At 35.9% G+C, this 18715-nt stretch overlaps 1 protein-coding gene across 2 annotated transcripts in view; it reads right to left on the bottom strand.

Annotated features, from left to right (window-relative positions):
- RGPD4 (RANBP2 like and GRIP domain containing 4) overlaps window positions 1–18715 on the bottom strand; it is a 42209-nt gene that overhangs the window by 585 nt on the left and 22909 nt on the right. Inside the window, exons 19-29 of one of the 2 annotated variants that reach the window (XM_058186719.1) lie at window positions 16083–16180; window positions 11461–15874; window positions 9847–9924; window positions 6227–6391; window positions 4765–4851; window positions 3804–4006; window positions 2884–3151; window positions 2152–2244; window positions 1876–2021; window positions 1150–1423; window positions 711–1045 (exon numbers count right to left, since the gene is read on the bottom strand). In XM_058186719.1, coding sequence (XP_058042702.1) covers window positions 711–1045; window positions 1150–1423; window positions 1876–2021; window positions 2152–2244; window positions 2884–3151; window positions 3804–4006; window positions 4765–4851; window positions 6227–6391; window positions 9847–9924; window positions 11461–15874; window positions 16083–16180 — 6161 coding nt within the window. The remainder of the gene's footprint in view (window positions 1–710; window positions 1046–1149; window positions 1424–1875; window positions 2022–2151; window positions 2245–2883; window positions 3152–3803; window positions 4007–4764; window positions 4852–6226; window positions 6392–9846; window positions 9925–11460; window positions 15875–16082; window positions 16181–18715) is intronic. The other variant, XM_058186720.1, reaches the window with a different exon arrangement.

Genomic DNA, 18715 nt, shown 5'->3' with positions numbered 1-18715 from the left:
AGAAATTGAGAATTTAGTAAAATATGCAATAGGTGGAAACATCTCAAATGCAACCAAAACATGTTTACCAATAAAAAATTATCCTTAAACAGAAAGAAATCCACTCTCAATGACAATGGAATATAGGATCCGGTTGATTTTTTTAAAAAAGATATTCAGTTTATTAATTTACTGGTAATTGGCAGTATTCATACAATAAAGTATGTTTTGCTTTTACATGTATTAGCCCAAAGGTTTAAGCTAAAAATTTAGATTATCTTTTAGATCTAAGATTCAATACTGTTCAAACACACAGCCTAACTGCAATTATAATTTCCAGTTGTATTTACTTTCATTTTTTATTGGAGGACCTAAGAGTCACTTCAGGTGAGAAGGGCAGCCATATAAATTTGACAAATAAAATAAACAAGTAAATACTCAATGGTAGAAGGTTAGTTATTATTACTAATTCAAATAAATATTATTATGCCACTGTTTAGAATTTCCCTTCTGCTTTTTTAATTTATGATTATATTTTCTGTACTGATAACCTTTTCTGTATTGGATCTAATTTGATTCCAATTTTTAAAAAATGCACATATGAATTTGAAATAGTAACTCCACATTTTTTTCTTAGTCACAATTTCCTTAGGAACTCCGAAAATGATGCAGCAACAAGTGGACAATAAAACTGAAATTTTAATTCCTTTTCTCAATGTATTTTGACTTACCTGACAGACAAAATCTGGAATTATTCTGTGAAATCTAGAGTTTTGGAATCCAAATCCTTTTTCTCCTGTGCACAATGCTCTGAAGTTCTCAGCGGTTCGAGGAACAATATTGGAAAACAATTCTATTGTTACATGCCCTAGAGATTCATCATCAACAGAAATTTCAAGGTATACTACAGGGTTAGATTCCTTTGAAAATTTTGCTGCAAGAGATACATGTTCCTTCTGTTCTTCCGACAAAATCAGCTGACACTCTTCAAATCTCCTCTTGAAGGTATCAGCCAGTTCTTGGGTTTTAAATCTAACTGCAAGTTGTTCTATTTTTGCTTCACCATCTGAAATTGAAATTCAAATATTATAATAGCAGTGTGATCTTGCTGTGAAAGTAGTAGAAGGATAGTGAAATTATGGTACATTCTCAACAAATAAAAATACTCACCAGCATAATCCGTTACAGTCCAAACCATAGCATTGTTTGAAGAATTCAAGGGTTTTAAGTCTATTGTTTTTGTGATTATGTGGTTTGCACAGACTTTGAGAACTTGATCCCTTCTCATTAAAATTCGGTAACACTTCTTTTGCGTATGGAATAGAATCTTTATTTCTCCAACACCACGCTCTTTCCACTGATTGACTTCTCTGTCCCATCTGTATAGTTTTGCCCTTTCTTTGAAAATAATTTCTTCATCTTCTTCTCCAGATTTTACTTCAACCTAGCAGGAATAAGTAATCATGTTGAATGTGAACACCACTGCAGCAACGTTTAATTGGAAGGATAGCATAAGGCCTCTTATCACTCCATTCTTCCAGTGTAATCCCTGCGTGCATGTGTGTGTGTATTATATTACTTACACACACACACACACACACACACAGAAGCAAATCTAGTTTTTTTTAAGCAATATATATTATATAACCATGTTAGTCTTTCAGAATTCTGGAGATTTGGAGAATTATGGAGACTAAAATCTAGAGATTTTAGTCCCACAACACAATAGGCTAATTGCCTCCATTCTTAATCTTTTCATTTATTTCATGCAAGATCTATACTGACAAATGAAAACAAGTAAATTGACAAATAAATGAAGCAATATTGAATGTACCTTATGCCAGGAAACTGATAAAACAGATATATTCCTTCTTAGATTCTGATTAGAAAACTTACCTCTGGCAGTGAGACTATTGGTTCAAATTGAATATCATCACTGTGTACCACTTCTTCATCACTTGCATCATCATCACATTCTCCTTTAGCGGCTGCTTGTACTCCAAATACAGCTGCTCCTGTATTTGCCCACTTAAAGTTTTTGTCTGTTTAGATGAGAAATTAAAGATATTAAATTATATGTCCACATCAGTTCATTTTTCCTATTGATTTTTTAAATAAAAACTCCAGCTAGTTTTCTCACACTGATGATAGAAAATAAGATGTATATTTTACCTTTAGAACCAAAAGCAAAATCCCCAGAATTGCTTGAAGCCAGATCAGCAAATGACACACTCGATACATTATCAAAGGAAAAAGGATTATTCTCTACAAAAAAGGAAAATGTACAATTTTATCATCCACTGTATACTAGAAGCGTTCTTTTTCATCCTACATTGCAACCCTAACCCTATGCCAAAGTGCAGATACAGGTATCCTCAACTTATGACCAGTTCATTAATGATTGTTTGAAGTTACAATGGCCTTGGAAGATTGCTTTACAGCCTAGAAAACAGTTCCAGCCATCATAAAACTTCCACTCTCCACGGTCACATGATTTCATTTTGGCTGGTTGGCAACTGAATTACATTTATGACTGGTTGTTGCAGTCACATGACCACTTTTTGCTGACTTCCTGTGGTTTTTTTGACAGTGTCTATATGATACATTTAATGACTGCTGTAAAAACAGAAAATTGGGTCCAGTCACATGGTACCTTGACTTACAAACACAATGACTTGCAACCAAAATTCCTGTCCCAATTGTAAGTTGAGGACTACTTAGAATACCGCTAAAGCATTAGGCATGCATAAAATCCATACTACTATCTGAACAAGCAAATTATGCTCCCAATAAAACCCTTTGACCAACCCATGGACGTTGATTTTTAATGAACTTGAAATTATGTTTACAGTTAATAGTTTTTTTAATTTTTATCTAGCATAGCACATTTGACATTTCATATACCTTGATTTACAGAGGCTTCCGAACTGGAATCATTTTCCTTCTTAGTTGATAAATCAACAGGTTTGTCATCTGTTTCTAATAAATTCTGAAAGCTTTGTGTAGTTTCAGGAATAGAGTTGCCACCTGTTCTTAATGTATCCCATGTAGTATGCATAGGATTGGTTGTAGAATCTGATGTTTTAGTAATACTGCAGGCTATATCTGGTCCTCCTTCCTTACCGGAGCACACATTGTCAGTTGAAGTAGTTATTTCTTCTGCCTGAGATTCCTGAAAATTGAAACATTTGTTTTTATTGGTGTTTTTTTAATGTAAGATGTACCTGCAGGTTCTTTAGGTAACTTCATCAGATAACACTTGAAACACAGGCATAGTTCAAGTAATGAAAGTGTGTACAAAACCAATTATCCTGGCTTTATATTACATGCCTACATTAGTAAAAAAGAATTTAAATGGTTACAAAATCCAAACAGTTATTCATAAAAACAGTAGTTCCACAATCAGAATAAGCACTGAAAAATGCTGAGAATTATCTTGTGCAAATGAACCTACCCAGATGCAACAGAAGAAAGATAATATCCTAAGGATTACTGTGTTTTGAGCTTTTGCAAATCACATCATAGGAATTCTCTATGCTGTTCAATGTAATGTTAGTAAATGACCAATTATTGAGTTAGCAGAAGAATATAGAAGACTCTAGTTTACATTCAACATGCACAGGAAAAAAAATATCCTGAATGCAGCCCTATGTATAGTACACATATTTTTATATTGGTAGAAATGTAGCACCAGAACGAAGTATAAACAGCAGATTGAACTTGAATATGGGTAAAAATGGGAAACAGAAAAGTGAAGCTAACACATCAAAATTGTGAGAAACTGACTTTACATGGAGTGTAAACCCAATTCTTCTGTTACTTACTTTTGTTTCTTGAGTTTTCCTAAGTTCTGTCTCAAAGTCTTCTAAGTTGTCATTGTCTTCATCAGTGTCACTGTTAATACCACAGAGAAAAGTTGGGGGAAACTTTAGAGCTTCTGCTTTAGCTTTTTCCTTAGGAGTTGGTTTCTTTTCCCAAACAATAATAGTTTCATTCCTAGTCTCTGGATCAATATGTTCCACAGCACCTGAACAGATAATATAGAAAATATCAGCAAAACAGAATAAGAAAATAAAGCTTCTAAATATGCTAAGTAAATTGGAGAAAGCACTTATATAAGAGTCAAGTTAACATAGTGACAAATACTCTGGAAACAATGTGAGCAGACAGGGGCATCTGGAACTTTCAGAATCACATGGAAATCAAGATGAAACTTCTTTTAAGACCACAAAATTTTGTGTCTCATTTATGGTAACAATTAAGGCTGAGACATCAACATATTCAGTTGTAATGACCTTTAGTAGCCAAACAAAACTGCCTGAAAGATAATTTTGGAATCCAGACCTCATAACGCCTTAGGATCACAAAGTCTAAAATATTAGTATCTGTACTGCTGTCAGCTTTATTCTGAACAATAAAGCTATTATAGCAGCAACTGCAGTTGGTGAAGAGCTCTAGTTGTGGGATTGTCCAAATCTGAGAGGTCTTTTCCCTATACAGCCTAACAGTACAATGGAAAATTTGGCCAATTCTCAGAAGTTCTGGAATTCAAACCTAACCATTCCTCTTTCCACATCTGAATGGATGTGGAATAAGATTCCAAAAGATTCCGTAAGATTAAAGTTACAATAACTTTAAATTTCCCATTTTCTTAGTTTCCAATTGCCATTTCATTCTGAAAATCTGTGCTCTAGCAAAAAATTATCAGAAAAGTTCAAAATTTCTTCCCTAATTTGCTCTAAGAAACTATAAAATTAATAATTAAATTAGATTAGTATTGTTTACTTGTATTTGTTATTTCTGAATTCTCTTTAGGTTCTTCTAAATACAATTTTCCATTAAGCCTTCTGACAGCTGTTTCATAGTCTTCATCTAAAATATGAAAACAAATAACCAGAGAGTGATACAACAACTTGCAACTGAAATTTACATGCAAAACATCACTTTAAACAAAATCAGCAACACATGGTAGTATTTGTTGTACATAAAAATGAAATCACAGCAACAAAGAAAGCCCAAGAACTTTGGAAAGGAGAACCCACAGTCTTATCACTATTTGTGTTTTCCTCAGAAATAGAAAAACAAAATTTGACTGACTGTAACAGATTAACAGAAAGGGACCTGGTAGGTCATCTAATCCAATCATCAGCCCAAGCAGGAGACCCTATGCCATTTCTGACAGATGGCAGTCCATTTTGTTTATTTCCTGCCTTTATTTTTATAAACAATTCAAAGTTGTGAACATAGTCCTTCCTCCTCCTATTTTCCTTCACAATTACAAGCCCATGAGATGAACTGGGCTGAGAGACAGTTACTGGTCATCCAACTGGCTTTCATTCCTAAGGCAGGACTAGAACTCACAGCCTTCTGTCTTGTAGTCTGGGTGCCTTTAATCATGAGCAAAACTGGCTCCAATATATATGATAAGATATGTGATATTCAATGTCAACCAAGTGGCAAGCTTTATGAAACGAAGTTTAAAGAGGGCAAGAAACAAGGAGGGCCAAGGTTAATTGAGTTAAAGACAAATTATCTTGTGAATGTAGTTTTGTTTTAAAATTTTGATGGGTGGGGGAGTTGTGACATTGTTTCTGCTTTCTTAAAATGAAAGGCTGGCTCTCTAACAGTTCAAAACAATTTTATTTGCCAAGGTTCTTTACTTCCAACTGACAAATCCTTGTCCTTGAACTTGCTGCAGGAAAAAAAAAAGTATGACCAGCATTCAAGAGTTTTTATTACACAGAAAGAGTTCTAGACACATCTAACGTTCCTTTTCAGCTTGAACTTTCTCAACCTGTATATGATCAGACTTGAAACAAGCTCATGCTCTTCCCTCTTGAAAAGAAAGCTATTATTGTGCTATAGATTGCACTAGTACCCAGAAAGGGCAAAGCCACAATAAATTTCAAGGATCCACAGACCTCTGGGATCAGATTCACACTTTCTTATGCTCATCACACTTCCCAAAGCCTGGCACCCAGGCCAGCCTAGCAAATTGGATGATCAGATTCTGTTTGATGGTGTATAATTTAGAATTTGTCTTTTACCTCCTTTAAGAGAGGTAGATGAAGAATGGAGCAAGTATTATCATTTTCAACCCAAAACTTCAGATAACTTTGTTTTGAAGAACACACTGATGCAGAAAAGCATGAGAATAAATAAAACCTTGTTGAATTGTTCAAGACTTTATCCTTTCTTATTCTTGGAGCTTATAAAAGACAAATAATTTTCAAGAAATCTTCCTTACCATCTTCATCTTCACTCAGATACCCAGGTTTATTCTTATAGCAGAAGAATGTTGGGGGTAATTTAAGGGATTCTGCAAGAGCTCTTTGATCAGGGGTTGGTGTTAACTCATACACGACCAATACATCATCTGATGGGATTGTATTTGGTTCCTTCTTAATCTCAACTGTAAAACAAGTTACAAATTAATTTCTTCAGCAATTCAGGAATTACAATACAAGCACATGTACAAATCAAAGTATATAATTAATCTGAAAACAATATACTTCATATCATTCAGAAAGAAGGAAAGCTTAATTAATATAAGAACTTTTTTTCAACCAAGAACATAGGACAAAATCATGCCATGCTTCTCATTAGACAACTGTATTCAAACACATGTTAATTCTCATCCATTCCTTTAAAGACAACAGAACAATTCAGCAGCATTTTGAGTAATACAAGCTGAAATCCAAAGCCTAAAAGTAACTGTAGCTCTGCACTTTGTTTCAAAACAAAACACTTCTCTAGGGAGTTCAATGAAATTAAATAAATCATTCAGAAATGAAACTTGTAAAATATTAAAGTTATTACTCCACTAATTTTTATAAGACATTTGGCACTGGCTTTAAAAGTTAAAGAATGTTAACACATGTACACAACTTTAGACCATTTTATCTTCAGGGTCCCCCCCCCCATTTTTACAGCTTGATTTACAACTGGCATATTTTCTTCTTTGGGGGAACACACTGAGAATAAGGGATAGGGGGGTTTTGTTTCCAAGACTTCCATGCTCTGTTTTTCCTCTTTTCTTTTCCTAGCACCCAGCATACTCGCTCTGTTCTGTTCTTAGACTCTGCATCTTTCCTCTCTATGGAAAACAAGGTCTGAACTTTTAAATTCTGTGGATGTGCCCACTTCATTTGGCTATTTGGAATTCAATTTATTTTAATGATTTCTTACGATGGGAACTCTCTTATGGATTCTGAGCGTTACTGCTGCTCTTCATTGACAGTATGGTAATTTTTTTTTCCTACTGCAATGTGTGAGGAGCTCAGAATCTTGTTTAGATTTGCAATATACAAGTTGCAATAAACTAACAAACAAATTTCCTGACAGAAGGTTTTATGGTAGAGCTCATTCTAAATTTTCAAATTAATTTTAGGTATCACTATTTTATGTATCAATACTCAGGGCCAGGACTAATTAGGGACAAGATTTGTCCAGAGATTAAATATTCCACCAATTTTAAAAAGCAAGATGTTGTAGTTCTCATGGAACAGCATTAATGGAATTACAACCTAAAAAAGTAGTTTATTCAATTCAGCGTTTAAGAACTGTCAGCTCTACAAGGCAGACCTGTAGTGGAATGTAGTCCAGATTCCCAGGAGGGATGGTGTGCATTCCAGAAGAGCAAAAGACAGTTTACAGTTTAGATGCTATAGTTTGTGGGGTAAGAGGAGTATTATTAATTTTCACTATTAATTTTCAGAATATATGTTTTGTATTGCAAGTAGCCTGCTTTAGTAGTTTGGCAATATTTCTGTCTACAGGCGAAGAATAAAGGAAAACAACTTAGAAATCCTCAGCATGACTTTCTTGGTTTTTGGAGCCTGACAAGACCAGAGCACAAAATAGATTCCACAGAAGAGTAAAACTACTTTTATTTAAATTGTCTATAGTTGCAGTCATCTGTGATATATAAGCAGGATCAATTGGATTAATCAACTCTCTTAGCCTGTTTCCAAAGCAAAACAGCACTGAAAAAATATGTCTCCTTTTACTTCTTTTCTTCTTGCACTTACCCACCTATGGGTGAAGAGAAGGTGGTAAGAGTGGAAAATACACCACTGATTAGAAACCACGTTTGGATTAATATTCAAAGGCAACAGACTAGAAAGCAGAAACTATGAGTTCTAGTCCCCTTTAGGCATGAAGGCAGCTCAATGATTTTTGGGCCGGTCATTCTCTCTTTAGCTTCAGGAAGAAAGCAATGGCAAAGTACCTTCATGCCTGCTAACTGTATCAGTGAGTGTGTTTCCACTAAAAATGCTAACCAAATCCTCAATATGTGATAGGACTGAATGTTCCAGAATTGTAACAGAAATGTAGAATGAAGGATTCCAGGATGTATATTTTTTTGCAAAGTGCTTTAGTAAAAAGAAAACCCTAAACGAATTCCATTCAACTTTAATAAAATCTAAGTCTATGAGCTTTTGCTTTTTAATAATTCTATTTTTTAAGCTGAAAAATTAATCAAGACATATGGCAACTTCAGAATTATTTTTAAATACAAATGAAATTTACTTCTGTTTCTAATTGCGTGACTCCAATGTATGTATGTATGTATCTCTCTACTTATCTCTGCATGCACTGCATACATGCACACACATGTGGGGATCGGTTGCAAGGAAGGCGTAAGTTTTCAGTACATGTAAGTAGCATTGAAAGTTCCAAAAAGTTCTCCGTTCTGATAATGGAGAAAACTAGCATGAAAAGATTTGTTTCAAATAAATTTAGAAAATCTGAATGTTAGCATTTATAGAATTTTTGGCTTGGATTTAAAGATCTATAAAATTCTATTTATAAGATGACTGTGAAGCAAATATTTACCAGAAGTTTCCTATGCTATTACCACCTGCTAACAATCTCCTCTGGAATATGAAGAACCTATGAAAAATAGAATAAGAAGTTACAGAAGGAAGCAGCTCTTCCTTACTGCTTTCTATTGTGGAGTCTTTGCTGCTTTCTGAGTTTGGTTGTTTGATGTTACCCAACTAGGTAACATCATCAATGCTACTGAGAGTGAGGTTTGCTTCCTGTTAATATACAGCAGCTTGTCCTATCAGTGTTGGTGGGGGTGTGACTTTCCTCTTGAGAAGATTTCCTCCTTTCTTCACCCCAAGACAGGTAATGAAATATTGCAAGCAGAGAGCACCAAGGGCTCCACAGTTCAACCCTGAGCTACAGATATTCTCTTCTCTTGGTGTTCTCTATCATAGGAACCTCTCTTCTATCGATAACTCTTTCACTAAATAGAAGAAATCCTTCTGTTAATCTGTGGGCCAGTTTGGACTGAAGATATCATATCTGTAATGAAAATGTTTTGTTTTTGTTTTTCTTAACACTGCATTTTTTAAATTTGATGAAAAAGGCACCAACTTTGAAATACTAAAGAAGAAAAATAGAATTAAAAACAAAGATTGTGGACAATTGGTACTTTGGTAGTCGTGCTCGTTCATAAATAAGCCAAATCTTCTGGAAAGAATTTTGGAAAAGAGAAACCCCTTATATGTTAATACAATACACTTCAATCATCAAAGTTTACTTCAACAGGATAATACAACAATTCTCTCAAGTTTCTTCTACCTTCCATCAAGACCAGCAAGCACCCTTACTAAATTTTTATCATCATAAGTCAAGCAACAATTGAAAGCCAATAAGTGCATAGAAAATAGAAAAACTAAACAATAAGTGTTTAAAGAATCAGCCTTTATATCACAAATCAACGCAATCTATTTTTCTTCAACGTGCATGTTAATCTTTCTGTTTCCATACTGTTAAAATAAGTTATTTGATGAGTATTTGAAAGCTGTCAGTGATTTCCAAGAAGTGATGCACCACTTCATTCACAGTAAATACCTTCACTGGTGGATTGAGAGGGGGATGAACTCGTCCAAAAGGCCATTGGGTTAGATTTAAAAAGACTAAAATTAAATCCTAAAAAATAAATTGTATTGATATAAGTACTGAGTTACCATTACTAAAGGAGAAATGGGCACTGATAAATAATTAAAAATGACAGTAACATTGCATGTTTACAATATTCAACAAGAATTGCATTATGTTATTATTATATTTATAACTGCAGTAGTTACAAACTTAAAGCAAAACTTGCAGTTCTGCAATTCTTTAATCATTTGTTCTCTATATCTTTTTTTACGTTTGTATTAAGTTTTTTTTTATCGTTATAGTCATTATTACAAACAACTGAATTGATTAGGTGAAAATGCTGATTCTACTTTCTATTGTCACTGAAAATAACAGCTGGAAGAGCTCATATACTCTATGCCAGGGCTATCAAACTTCCGACCCATGGACCGAATGAGTCACGGCCATGCCCACACCCAGTTTAGGGAAAGGGGAAAAAAGTCCTGATATGCTGCCGTGATGCCATGATGCTGCTGTTTATCAGTAAGTCATAATGACTATATTCACACACAATACTTTGACTAAATCAATTACTGTTTACTAGACAAACCTTGACCCGTTAGGTCATCATTTCAGATATATTTTCTTACTAAATAGAGAAACAGATTGACCAAGAACAAAAAAGCAGTGGAAGCAACTTCTGACTTGCTGCTGGCCTGATCACATACTGGTCTACCTGGCCCCCAGAGGGCTAGGATGGAACAGGTGTACCTGATCTCCAGCAGCTGATGGAGGGACTGGTCTAACCTTTGGGCAGCAGCATAGCAACACTGAAGTGATCACAAATTTGCCAAATTTCAGTTGCACAGAGTCATGGTCCCAGATTTTGGACACATTCTCTAAACTGAGGTACCTTGGTTCAAAAATTGTTGCCCTATGATGCACTATTTCGCCCAATTAAACGTCACAGACTCGTATATAAAATATAATGGGTGGATTTATACAAAATGCAAACCCCAAACTTAACAAACTGTATTATGGTTTAAAGCAAGATATATTATGTAAAATGAGATAACCTCTATTTAATTTTTTGATTCTTGCCCCTACCATATTAGGCCTTTCTTGAGGCTCCTTAATCCTTAAAGGTGGCTTTTTGGGGAATCAAATGAAGAGAATAAAGTCTGAATATAACCTGGGAATTATGTGCTAATAGATGCAATTCAACTGCATCTGTATCTCTAAAATTTAATTACAGAAAAAGATCTATGAGAAATGTATATAACAAATACATTTAAATTTTTAGGCAATTTCATTAAGTAAGATGATTCGTCTGTTTTGATTTTTCAGGAAATAAAAAAGCAGTCAAATAATAGCATCTAAAACCATACCCGAAGATGTAATTGTAGATATCAAAAAGAATCTAAAGACAATTATAGAAATCTATCCCTAACAGAAACATTTTAAGTTCAGCATTGCAGGTTTAGTAAAAAAAAGTGCTTTGATAAGCGTCATAAATTTTTAAAGGCGGGTGATACAAAAATATATACTGTATTCAAAGACTTCAGCTGCAGCTTGTAAGTAAACTACAATTCAAGAAATGCTTACCTTTTTCTAGTATTTTGAATGAAAAGTTAGAAACCGCATCTGCTTTTGAGGTAGCCACTGGGGTTTCTCCTTGGCCTTCTGGGGGTTTCCAATTAGCAGCATTACTGTTCTCTTGGTGTTCTGCATGTCTGCAAGCAATAGCATCCTCTGAGCTATCTGATTTTTTTGCATTCATGGTCTGACACACTGAATCATCACTTTTGCTCTTGGGAGGGGCATTAAAACTGAAACCAAAGAGTGATCCTGTTGCTGATGTGTTTCCAAATGTAAAAGGTTTTGATTTTTTGTTATTAAATATAGTTTTAACAGACTCCGAGCCAAACACAAATTTAGGAGGGGAAACAACAGCTTTCGTTGGTATCTCAGCTGTGCCCTCAACTACTGAAGTCTCTGCAGCTTCAACAACTGTTTCTTCAGCCTCCTTTAAATCCGTTCTCTCCCTGGTGGTTTCTTCCAATACTGCAACAGCAATCTTTCCACAAGGAGATTCTTTTGGGGTGTTAGTACGGGAAGAGAGTGGTGTGATTAATAGGTCTTTTTCTTGAGCATGTTTTGCTTCCTCAAAAATGTTCTTAAATGAATCAGCAACATCCTGAAGTTTAAACCGCACAGCAAAGAGCTCCATCTTTCTTTCCCCTTCGGCAAAGTCACATGCAGTCCACACCCAGGCTCGTTCTGCACCTTTCATTTGCTGGATGTTCATATTGGGGGTTATTCTATGGTTGGCACAAAGCTTTAACACCTGATCCCTTCTCATAACTACACGAACCTGCTTAGTGTCATAGTTCTGTAAGATCTTTATATCCCCAATGCCCCTCTCTTTCCATTGGTGAGCATCTTTATCATATCTATATAGTTTAGCTCGGTGACTAAAGACTACTTGCTCATTTTCTTCACCACTTGTTACTTCCACAAGGTCAGGTAATGGTACAACTGGTTCAAAATATGGACCATCTCTTTCATCTTCTTGGGTGACATCAGACTCTTCATCTGTACCAACAGAAATCCTACTCTGATTCTGTTTGGAAGGAGATTTTGAAGGACTTAATGCGGATTTGAAACTGAAGTTAAATCCTGTGGTAGACTCTCCAAATCTAAATAGATGTTTCCTCACAGGGCTACTTGCCCGAGGCATTGAATACACTGAACTGTCAGTGCTATCATCCAGAGCTTCTCCACGCAAGTCGTAGTTGTCCCACTCTAATGTAGGTCCAGTACTTTCAGCGTGTGGCTTTATAACTAGATCAGAACTGTTAGAGGAAGACACTAAAGTTTTCTCTTCGTCTGTGAGTTTAGTTTTATCATCTGTAAGGAAGGTTTTGAGATCTTTCAACCCACTTTTCATTTCTTCTGCTTTTTGTATCAGCTCAGCTGTCTTTCCAGTATCTACAAGTTTGTGTGGGGTTTGAAGTGGTATATCCAGCAACAGTCTTTGACATTCTTCAAATTTCAGTCTGAATTCCTCAGCCTGTTCTGAAGATTTAAATTTAGCTGCCAATTGCTCCAGCTTTGCATCCCCGTCAGAGAAGTCATTAGCCAGCCACATCCATGCTTTGTCTGAGCCAGAGAGAGGTTTCAGATTCATAGTAGTTGTGATCCAGTGATTTGCACAAACCTTCAATACTTGTTCACGCCTCATGAGCATCCGGAGTTTACCATTAACTTCATTCTTAAGGATTTTCAAGTTCCCCACGCCACGCTCTTTCCACTGCTTAATTTCTGCATCAAACCTGAACAGTTTCACTCTTTGTGAATACAGTACCTTCTCATCCTCTTCTCCTGTCACAAGTTCCACTTTTTCAGGCATCTGAACAACAGGTTCAAAATGAATATCGTCACTATCTTCCGTTTTATATGCATCATCATCTTTTTCAAGGTCAGCAGAAGTATTTAGCTTGGAAGACATTTTGGAAATCTGAGAAGAAAAGAGTTTTTCACCTGCACCTGTGAAGCCCTTAAAATTAGGATCTTTTTGACCAAACTTAAATCCTTCACCTGATTTGGCAAGATCAGCAAAAGTGAAAGTATTGCTCTGATGACCAAAAACTAAATCACTGCTTGGTTTGCTACATGCACTGGGCAACTGTGTTTCAGTCTCTTTCTCACTGATATTCTCTTTCTCATCAATACTTTTAAAGACATTAACTTCTTTATTTTGTTCAGCATTTGCAACCTCTTTACTAGCGTCCTGAATACCAAATTTAAATTCTCCTGGTGGGATAGGCATTGAAAAATTAAACCCTCCCTTTAGAGCCTTTGGCTCAGTAGCAGCAGGAACCTGGAATGGAGACTTTTCTTGCTCTGTGGGAAAGCCAAATTTAAAAGTCTTGCCTGATATTTCACATTTAAAACCTGTCTCTTGTGGTTTGCCAGCAGATTCAGATAACTTGCTCTTGAAGCCAAAAGCAGCTGGTGGGCCATTAGCAGACAGAGGGGTAGCATCACAAGAAGGATTTGGAGCCTGACAAGCTGCACAAGTTAACAAAGAGCCTTCATTTCGTACTAAACATATACCACAGTCCCACTGTCCTTCCTTCTTCATAAAAGCAGCCCCAAAGCCACTCTGTGGAACTTTTGAAGTATCTGTTTGGCCAAATTTGAATGTGGTTTGTGAACCAAACGTTGTAGTGCTGATTCCACTGGGATTCTTGCAGCTAATACAATGAGAAGCACTTGCTTCATTTTCTCGAGAACAATTCTTGCATTCCCATTGGTTCTCCACGGTAGTAGAAATGGGTCCAAACGTATTCTGTGCTCCTTCACTGCCAGGCTTTAAAGATGCGGATGATTCTTCTGGAAGTATAGCCTGGGCTTCCCAATTAGATGGGTTTGGAGACAGGCATGCTACACACATTTGTGAGGTCATTTTATTCCTAACTAAACACGTGCTACATTCCCACTGGTCTTTCTTCAACATGAACTGCTCTCCAAAGCCATACGTTGTGTGTGTTCCAGAAACATCTTTCCTAAATGAAAAGGATGTTGGTGTAGTTCCACCTGATGTAACTGAGAAAGTGTTCCTAGCATTGGTATTTTTTGCTGTGTTGTTAATGTCAGGATTAGGAACCTGAGAGCTACCACTGAAGGAGGTCCCGCCGCTCTTGAAGTGAAATCCAGAATTCAGGAATCCAGTTTCAGCTTTACCAGGCTCTTTCCTATCCTGTGTAGCAGTTTCTCTTGATGACCTAATGTTCGGAACCACTTGCCGATCATGGTCTGATCCAGCACCTTTCAAACTATTTTGTGCTTCCTGAAATTTATGCTTGAAAAGGATTGCTTCTTCTGGAGTTTTAAATCTAATGGCAAGTTGTTCAGGTTTTGGCAATTCATCTGCATAGTCCAAAGCATGCCATACAAAAGATTTGTCCGACCCAGCATTTGGTTTCAAAGTCATATCAGGATTTATATAATGATTTGCACAAATTTTTAGCACCTGTTCTCGTCTCATAAGTAGTCGAATTTTGCCTGTTATTTTATGCCTCAGAATTTTGACATTACCAACGCCTCTTTCTTTCCATTCTCGGCATTCGCTGTCAAAACGGAAAAGTTTTGCTCTGTTACAGAAGATCTCTTCTTCATCTTCTTCACCTGTTTTTACTTCAATCTTGTCAGGCAGAGGGACAACAGGTTCAAAATGAGGACCATCATCTTCTTCATCACCCCCACCATGGACACTGCCACCATCTGTTTCATGACTTCTGTTTGCTCCACCTAAGTTTGGCGTCCCAAATACAGGCTTGCCAGGTTCTTGACACCCAAACATATCATCCTTGCCAAATCCAGAGGGCTTCGATTGAGTATGTCCCATTTTATCTGTTAATGAAACACCAGAAGAATTTTTGCCACCAAAACTGAATATGTTGCGCTGTCCTGAGTATCGATCCTCTTTGATGGGTTTATCTGATGTCAAAAGACCCAACAAGCTGTCACTGTTGTTGTAGTTTGCATTATGGGGCTGTCCTACAACTTGAGGCGATGAAAAAGTGAAATCTCCATCATTAGATTTGAAATTAGAATTAAATTTAAAAGTGGTTGGCTGGGTAGAAGTTATTAATGAAGGTTTTGTTCCATCTGCTGATACAGGAGGCTGTCCAAAGTTTGACTTCCCAAATTCTATCACCTTTGTTTCTGCAGATCTGGAAACAGGAGGTGCTGTGGAAGGTTTTGTAAAGTAGCCTGGTTCGGGGAGGGGTGGATTCGTGCTTGTTGGTGGCACACTATAATTGTAGTAGTCTTCATTGCCTCGTGGAGATAAAATTCCAGTTCCAGAAGAATCAAAACGCAGTGGTGCACCATACATATCTTGTGAAAACATACAAGCAGATGTATTCTGCAGTGGAGGAGTATGCATGGGCTGTTGATATGTATATATATGTTGCTGGGGTGTAAGTCTATTCATGGCATACACAGGAGCCTAAAAAAGAACAAAACTCAGTGTTAGGTTTAATGTATCCTTTATCAAACACTGAATACTAATATTTTAAAAAATCAATAACTGCTTTGTTTTCATTATTTTCTGCTAATTTCTACTGTGTTTTGCATCCTATGTAACTTCCTCAATTTTTAGAAGATGAGAATACAATTGGAAGCTTACCCCACTTTCCAGAAACGCTGAACATTACCTTTGTGGGAGTCACGTTGGTTGCTGCTGGTCGTAGAAGATACTGAGAATTATATGCCGGTGATGGGTTGTAATAGACTGACGGTCCTGTAGTAGCAACTGAACACACAGAAAATATCAGAGTTAGAAAATGTATACATTTCCTTGCAATTTCACTATGTTACAATTTCATGCCATAATACGATGGCATAGTCTAATATTTAGCACTTCTGATAATTTTAAAACCGGATTTTAAGATTAAAATATCAGTAAATTGAAACTTCCTTAATTTCCCCTTATCCCTAAATAAATTATTTTAATAAAAACTCCTTCTAAACAAACTATTATCCGATTAAAATTCCTCATTGTTGGGATGTCATTTGTTATCAATCTTCAATGAAATCTTCCTAGAACTCTTTAATAATACAGGAATTTTATTCAGTGCCGTTATGAGAAAGCACAATAAAGGTAAATCAAAATTATATATAGGAATAATTTATGCATATTATTTTTTAAAAATAATATAAAGCATAAATTCAATATTAGCCTACAATAAATAGTAAAAAAAAAAGAAAATATTTCTTCAGTTTCTCAAAGGTCTTCAAAAAGAAGCATTTTAAGAGATTTTTTTAAACTAAGGTTTTATTTAAAAAATTGAACTCTACAGATCACTCAAGGGAGAAATCAATTCCAGAGAGTAGGAGTTAAATGAATAAAAGCCCTAAAATGTGAGGTGGAAAAGTTTTCATAAAGAGACCAATTGACCTTGAGTACATTACCAAGCTGAGAATAATTTCTAATCAACTTTTTGATTAACAGTCTATTCCTCTATGTCTGATCCAGAAGCTCAACATCAGCCATTTAAACTATTAACATTCCCAAAGGCCCATCCAACAAGGTAAAATAAGATATGTCAGGGAGATATCAGGAGATATTCAGAGCCATTTAGATTCTTCAGTAAGGTTTCTTTGGTTTTTTACTAATCTAAACTTCACATAAACGGAACCATCAACCTCTAGGAAGTCTACTGTAGTCCTAACTTTTAACACCTCAACTTTAAATACACTATTTAAAATTTATTAAAAATTAAAAGTATTAAAAGTTAAAAATTTTCAGCAACAATATCCTAATTTAAGAATTTTTATACTAATAAATACTTATCATAAAGCTACCCATTGTTATTTTGAACCTCATGGAAGCCTAACCAAGAAACAATTCTTAACCTAAAAGGTACAATGAGGCAATAGGAATATGATTACCAAGTACCATAACAATTAACCAAAAACCTAACAGTATCATTAAATTTAATCCTAGTTCTTAAGGAAACCTAACCACAATTATTACTTCCCTACTTATGACAAAAGAGTTATCATAAAATGTTCAGAGCAAGCAAACAATACCTTTAATGCAAAAGTAAGATTGGACTAATTATTAAAATTGACCAAAAAACCCTAACTGTTCCATTAAATTTAACCTTAAACCTCAAGGACATCTAATCTTAACAGCAAAAGAAATAAATTCAGTGGGTTCTCTCAGAAAGTGCTGTCTGCTGAAACATGAATTTAAGTCTACCATTAACCAGAAAACTCAATGTAAAGCTAACCCTCAAATCAAATGAACTACAGATCTCAAGGAAGTCTAAGTTTATACTAACTTTAATGTCAAAATAAAATTTGTAAACTGGTTGCATTCTCAGATAGAATTCCCCAATGCAAGATGAATTTAAGACTGCGGAGGCGTGGCCAGCGTTGTGGGCGAGACGGTCGCAAATCCCAATGTCTTCGGGGTTTGGGCCAACATCCCCCCGCCCAGGGGGTCTGTCCAAACTTTGGATCGGACCATAGCTGCCTCGAAGGGGCAGCGAAGAGTGGGGGAGCCGTCGGAGTGAATGGGGAGATGGCAAACTCCCCATAGCTCCGGATCTTTTCCCGCAATCCAGCGGGGAGGAATGCAGCGTCATAGTCCATCATGGCAGCTGCTCCAAAGCCACGGCGGTCACAAGATCGAGCAGGAGGGACAAGCATTAAGAAACAAATTGTTGAAGTCGGGTGAGTTATGATCCAACAAAGAAATAGTTTTAAAAAAAGCACAAGCCTTGGAGAGAACTTTTAAATTGGCGGCTAGTTGAACAACAAGTGAAAGTGGAAGAAACTAATTAAGAGACTACACATTCTGGAAGTGAAAGAGCAGAGAGGGGGTTGGAATGGAAGTAGAGCCCCAACTGAATAAGGAAAAGAAAATAAACTCTATTTTTCAACTAAGCACGGTTTGGAGATCCCTAGAAGTCTTAATGGACTATATTGGAAATTAAGAAATAAAAGAAAAGAATAAAAGAAGTTATGAACTGTTTTTAAGCGGAAATCTCAAATCCCTCTATTCTAAATCTATGGAATACTAAAGATAAAAATAGGAGATAAGAATTTGAAAGACAAATAAGTTTAAGAAGACAATTAAAATAGAAGAAAAATGAAGGTACCAAAATTTCTGAGAGCAAAGAAACTTTGTTACCAAAATGGCTATTTATTATTTGTGAGCTGTAACTGTTTCAAAAGGAGACATCTAGAGGCAGAGGAAGACAGCTAGAGTCGAATAGTTTCCTTTTGACTATTTTCATTAAGATTGGTGTTGCTGGGACTACACAACAGTTTCAGAGGA

The sequence above is a fragment of the Ahaetulla prasina genome, chromosome 5 (assembly GCF_028640845.1).
Source record: "Ahaetulla prasina isolate Xishuangbanna chromosome 5, ASM2864084v1, whole genome shotgun sequence".
Classification (NCBI taxonomy): Eukaryota; Metazoa; Chordata; class Lepidosauria; order Squamata; family Colubridae; genus Ahaetulla; species Ahaetulla prasina.
Note: the sequence above shows the minus strand (reverse complement) of the source record. Positions and strands in the feature narration are given on the sequence as shown.